The sequence below is a fragment of the Eumetopias jubatus genome, unplaced genomic scaffold (genome assembly GCF_037043125.1).
Source record: "Eumetopias jubatus isolate StellerSeaLion01/CBP00866 unplaced genomic scaffold, mEumJub1_p1.0 scaffold_15, whole genome shotgun sequence".
Classification (NCBI taxonomy): Eukaryota; Metazoa; Chordata; class Mammalia; order Carnivora; family Otariidae; genus Eumetopias; species Eumetopias jubatus.
In genome coordinates this window covers 88,351,783-88,357,614 of record NW_028274821.1, presented here as the reverse complement: position 1 = coordinate 88,357,614, position 5,832 = coordinate 88,351,783, and the positions used below count along the sequence as shown (strand labels likewise).

The following is a 5,832-nucleotide window of genomic DNA, read 5'->3' as shown; positions in this document are numbered from 1 at the left end:
TCGGAGACTCGGGTCCCTGCTCTGCAGGCAGTCACAGTGAGGGATGCAGGGTGTTTCTGGCAGGGGTCTGCCCCATACTAGGCACATAATAATAGTCCTCATTGTCATTATTATTAGTTAGGAAGGAAAGGAAAGGAAAGGTTACAGAACCGGTGATAAGGACACTCGGTGTGGCTCAGAACGCCTTCGGACCTCAGCTGGTTTCGAGGCCATAGGCTCTCTAGGGCATGCCCTCTTGAGACCAAAATTCACCTTGTTTTGGGTTTTCTCGTCAGACAAATGGGGGAGGACGGCGTTTCCCCGATTATTTCCTAAGACCCCTGGCCAAAAATTCAAGTCAGGCCCAGTATTCTCTGCGGTTGAGGTACCTCCAAACCTTTCTCCCTTGAGGGTCCCCAAGGTCAGGCCGACGGCCCCATTAGTGTCCTGCAGAGGCCGGGGTCCCGCGGGTCACCCGGGGTCGGCAGGTGAAAAAGGAGGTGCCGCGTGGCCGGGAGTGGGGAGTTGCGTGCACCTGCCGCAGGTGAGGCCCAGCCGTGCGGAAGGGGGAGGAGCCGTCGCCGGCGCACTCAGGTGAGCCGACCCCCGGCTCCCAGGAGCTAGGCCGAGGGCGGCTGCGGGCTCCAACGTGGCGGCTCCGAGGCGACCCAGGGTGCACGCAGCGGCCCCAGCGGCTCCGAGTCCCGCGCCGCACGGCAGCCCCAGGAGAACATTCGAGGCAGCCGCGGCGTTGGAGGCCCGGGGTCCGTTCGGTATTTGAATAGCACAAAGGAACCGCCTTGGTCTGATTGGCTGGCCGAGTGGCCCCGGGGCGGGCAGCGCCTGTCACTCGGGAGGCTCCGAGTACTCCTATTGGCGCATGAGGTGTGGGGCGGGGCCCGGACGCCCGGCTAAATAGCTGGGGCCGGGGCCGGCCGAGGCTCATTGCTTTGGCGCCGACTGGGGAGCACGAGCCCGCGGGTGGCGCGCAGCGCATGGTGGCGGCTCCTCTCGGAGCGCAGCCGACCCGCTGACCCGGGCTCCGCTTCCCCTGCCCAGCGCGCCCCGGCGACCGGCTGGAGGCCGAAACAACAGCAGCCTCAACAGCAGCAGCGGCCGCGGCTGCTCCGCCGCCACCGTCTCCGCGGGAGCATGGAGTGCGCCCTGGACGCCCAGAGCCTGATCAGCATCTCCCTGCGCAAGATCCACAGCTCCCGGACCCAGCGCGGCGGCATCAAGCTGCACAAGAACCTCCTGGTGTCCTACGTGCTCCGCAACGCGCGCCAGCTCTACCTGAGCGAGCGCTACGCCGAGCTCTACCGGCGTCAGCAGCAGCAGCAGCAGCAGCAGCAGCAGCAGCAGCAGCAGCAGCAGCAGCCGCCCCACCACCAGCACCAGCACCTCGCGTACGCGGCGCCCGGCATGCCGGCCAGCGCTGCCGACTTCGGCCCGCTCCAACTTGGCGGCGGCGGGGACGCGGAGGCGCGCGAGCCGACCGCCCGGCACCAGCTGCACCAGCTCCACCAGCTCCACCAGCTGCACCTCCAGCAGCAGCTGCACCAGCACCAGCACCCGGCGCCCAGGGGCTGCGCGGCGGCGGCCGGGGCGCCCGCGGGCGGCGCGGGGGCGCTCTCGGAGCTGCCCGGGTGCGCCGCGCTCCAGCCGCCGCACGGCGCGCCCCACCGCGGGCAGCCCTTGGAGCCGCTGCAGCCGGGTCCTGCGCCGCTGCCGCCGCCCGCGCCCGCCGCGCTCTGCCCGCGGGACCCTCGCGCCTCCGCCGCCTGCTCCGCGCCCTCCGCGCCCCCAGCGGCCGCCCCTCAGGCCGCTGCTGGCGCCTCCCCGCCCGCCTCCCCGGCCCCCGCCTCCTCCCCAGGCTTCTACCGGGGCGCGTACCCGGCCCCCTCGGACTTCGGCGTGCACTGCAGCAGCCAGACCACCGTCCTGGACCTGGACACTCACGTGGTGACCACGGTGGAGAACGGCTACTTGCACCAGGACTGCTGCGCCTCCGCCCACTGCCCCTGCTGTGGCCAGGGCGCCCCAGGACCCGGCCTGGCGTCCGCCGCCGGCTGCAAGCGCAAGTATTACCCTGGCCAGGAGGAGGACGAAGACGAAGAGGAGGACGCGGGCGACCTGGGAGCCGAACCCCCCGGGGGCGCCCCGTTCGCCCCCTGCAAGCGCGCCCGCTTCGAGGACTTCTGCCCGGACTCGTCCCCGGACGCGTCCAACATCTCAAACTTGATCTCCATCTTTGGCTCGGGCTTCTCCGGGCTGGTGAGCCGACAGCCGGACTCCTCCGAGCAGCCGCCGCCGCTCAACGGGCAGCTGTGCGCCAAGCAGGCGCTCGCCAGCCTCGGCGCCTGGACTCGAGCCATTGTCGCCTTCTAGGGACCCCCGAGGGCACGGGGACCCGGGGCCCCGCGGGGCTGGGGCCAGACAAAGACTCGGCCAAGGGGCGAGAGGAGGGAGCGAACGGGCGCCTGGCCACCCGGGGCTGAGCTGGGAGCGAGCAAGGGGAGGCGGCTGATGTTTTATAAATTGTAAAATAAAAAAAAAAAAATCTAAGATCTTGGACTTTATTTTTGCAGAGAGAAAAAGCGCCTATTTAAGTATGCTTTGTGTTTCTCCTACTCTTTTTTTTTTTTTTTCTTTTTATTGTAGTGATTGCAGTGGTGTTTAGCGAGGAGACAGCCACGTGAGGGAGGGCTGCTGCCCGGAGGAGGTGCCGGGCAGCCGGGGGCGAGGCAGGACGCCCGGGCTGCCGGGGCGCGCCGGGGGCGCAGCGCAGGAGGGCGCGGGGCCCGGGACGCCGATTCCAATCATTTGTCAGACCCGGGAAGCCCGGCGCTCGGTTCTCCCGAGTCCCTCCGTGGGGTAAGGAATGGGTCTTGTGAAATCCTGAGCAAAAACAAAGGCAAACTCTCTATCTCCGAAAGGGACGTTTGGGTCACATTTCCTCTCTGGGGGCGGCCTCCAAAGTTCTCAAAATGAGAAGGCAGAAATGAAAACACTTCAACTTTTTTTTTTCTTTCTTTCCCGGGGCGGGTGTCTTGAACCCCTCCTCTCCCCGCCCTTCTGGCTTCGCTCTCTTCCCCTCCTCCACCAGTCTCCCGGACTCGGGGGTGGCGCCCGACACCCCGACACTCCCGGACACCGTTTGGGGAAGGGGTGGGGGGCGGGCACGGCGGACTACATTTCCCATCATGCCCAGCACTGCGGTCCTCACTAAACAAAAAAGGAAGTCGATTCCTTCACCTGGATCCCGGGCGGCCCCGAGGGAGGGAGGGGCCGGGACCGCCGACTGCGTTGGAGACTTTTCACTAAGTTCCCGGTCAGATGCGGTGTTTGTGTGTGTGCTTCTAAGTTGCACTGTCCTGGTTGAGGCTTCGGTTGCATTTCATGAAACCAGCATTGTTCGAGGCTGTGAGAACCCTGTCCTGTGTCTTCAGCTCGATAGATTTTGTTTAATTTAAAGCCTTTTGTTGTAAAAAGGTGGGGTTCATCTGCAGCCCCTCTGGGTCTCTGCCATCAGCACCATGTGGACTCCAAAACAAGTTGCCAACCCTTCCTTTCTTGGCCCTTCTCCCTCATTCTTCTGTATTTTTGTGCATACTGAATTGTATATCACCGGGTAAAACTGTTCAGATGATTTGTTTAAATTTATAATCTTAATAAAAAGTCGATTATAGCGGATGGTGGTGTCTTGTTTTCGGATAGGCCTGGAGGTGGTGGGGAGAACAGGGGGAGGTAGGGAAAGACCCCTACCCCCATGCAAATCTCAGCTCTCCGGGGCCTGGGCGGGCTGGATCTGCCCACATCCGCAGGGCCGGGGGTGGGAGCGGGATTGGGAGTGGGGGAATGTTGGTTGCTGGGGATGAAGCTAGTGCTGTACGCCTCCCGGGCCGCCCTCCCCAGAGGGGCCTGCCCGCCACGGGAACGGCCACCCCCGGGGTCTCCAGCAGAAAGCCAAGCCTGCCTTCAGCACATTTCCTGCCCAGCCAGGGGCTCAGGGCCTGGTGGGCCTCAAGTCTGAGCTCTCTGCGGCCGGGAAAAGCAGCGAGGGACGCCGGGGGGCTTCTGGGCCACCCACGCTCCCCGCCCCGCGCCTCCGCCCGCTCGTCCGCACGTCTCGGGCTGCAACTTGGGGAAGTTTTTTCCTTTTCCTTTTTTTTTTTTTTTTAAGTTGAGTTTGTTATCACTGCTCGGTGCCACTTGGTGGTGTGCTGGCGGCGTCTCCCTCCCTCCTCGCGCCCCTCCCCTCTCCCTCCCTCCTCCCTCCCGCCTGCCTCTCTTCCCTCCCCAGTGGATGGAGGCAGGAAGGCTCCAGGCGCGCTCTCCCCTCTGACCACCTACGGAATGACCTCAGAATGGGAGAATGTGCCAAGGCCCCGAGGAAGCTCGCGTTCTCCCCACTGGAACCAAATTCACATCTGGAGCCGTGGCTCAAGCCCGGGGGCGCGCGGGGTGGTTCCAGCTTTGCAAATAGGGGATAAGGAAGAAAGCCTGAAGAGAGGAAAAAAAAAAAAAAGGCAAGAAAGGAAAGGGGAAAAAAAGGCAAAGTGGCAGCTTGCTCTGTTGTTTGACAGTGTCTCTCGGTGGCCCTCTGTCTCTGACCGTCTCCCCAGTGTTCCCGCGCTCGCTTTCTCACCCCTGCGCTCCCCTTTCCGGCGCAAGCCACCCCGCAGGACGACTCGCGCCCCCCGCTCAGCCTTCACGCCTCCAGCGGTGACTGGAGGGGCCGCCGCCGAGAGGCCCCACCCCAGACTGAGAGGAGGACGCCTGCCAGTCCCAGGGGCCCGCTCGGCTCCGGGTCCCCGTGTCGCGCGAGGCTTAGTACTCGGGGACACTCCAGAGCGCTGGGGGCCGCGAAGGTCCGGGATGGGGGTGGGGAAGAGAAAGACTACGGAGGCGTAAGTTACGGGGAGGAACGGCACCTTCACCCGCCGTCCCCCCCCACCAAGGGCTGTTTTCTCGGCCTCCCACGGGAAGAGTCTGGAGCTGCTAGGGAGGGGGAACAGTGTGTCTCCCCGCTCCCCATTTTTTCCCTGCAAGTACGAGGAATAGATGTTTAATGCACGGTTTTGCTTCAATCCACCAAGCCAGTTGCCAGAGCTCCCCCTAGCGCCACTTCCCGGGCGCTGCAGCGGCTGCGACTGGGAGTGGGCGAGGCACAGCCCGGGGCGGCGGGGCTGCGGCGGGGAGGGGGCCCGCTCTGCGCCCACCTGGGGCGCAGCGTCGCGTCCGATCCAGCCCCGGCTGGAGCGGGAGCCCGGGGCCACGTGCGTCCCCATTCCAGGCCTGCGTCGAGGAGGGGGCACGTGGTCTGTCGCCTTTGTTGGGAGCGCCGAACCGGGCACAGGAAGGGACCGGCCAAAGGGCTTGGGATCCCCCCATACGTCGCCCGGATGCCTACGGCAGAGGAGTGTGGGTGGTAAGCTGCTAAATAAGAGCTCTGAACCCAGCAGGACCCCGGAACCTGCGTTCCCCACCCTTTTGCCAGGCTAATGAGCTTCAGCAATGCCAGGAGGCTCAGGCACATTGGGATCTAATTGGCGGAGGGATGGGAATGGAGGGCTCTGAGCATCCAAAAGGGAGATACCCTTCCCCCTTCCCCCGTTATCTTTTCAGGGCCCAGACGTCCACGCAAAGGGTTAATGCCCTGACCATAATAATACGCAGTGACCCAAAACACAACCCACTGGCCATCTACATCTCACGCTAAGACATTCCGTACAAAACAGTAACACAGGTACTTGCTACTATGCTGCATATCACACGGGGGCCACACCCGACCACACTGTCCCCAACACAAGACACTCTAAGCAGCATCTTCGTTCCACTCAAACCCCTAGG

The 5,832-nt window shown here is 64.0% G+C and overlaps 1 protein-coding gene across 1 annotated transcript; it reads left to right on the top strand.

The window, feature by feature from the left end:
* Nucleotides 1-939: 939 nt before the first annotated feature.
* Nucleotides 940-3,667, top strand: IER5L (immediate early response 5 like). The gene has a single exon (XM_088019008.1). It carries the CDS (start codon nt 1,132-1,134, stop codon nt 2,365-2,367), a length of 1,236 nt encoding a protein of 411 aa, XP_087875134.1. The 5' UTR covers nt 940-1,131; the 3' UTR covers nt 2,368-3,667.
* Nucleotides 3,668-5,832: the final 2,165 nt, after the last annotated feature.

Coding starts and splice junctions, on each gene's coding strand:
- IER5L (XM_088019008.1), top strand. CDS start 1,132: ATGGAGTGCGCCCTGGACGCCCAGAGCCTGATCAGCATCTCCCTGCGC.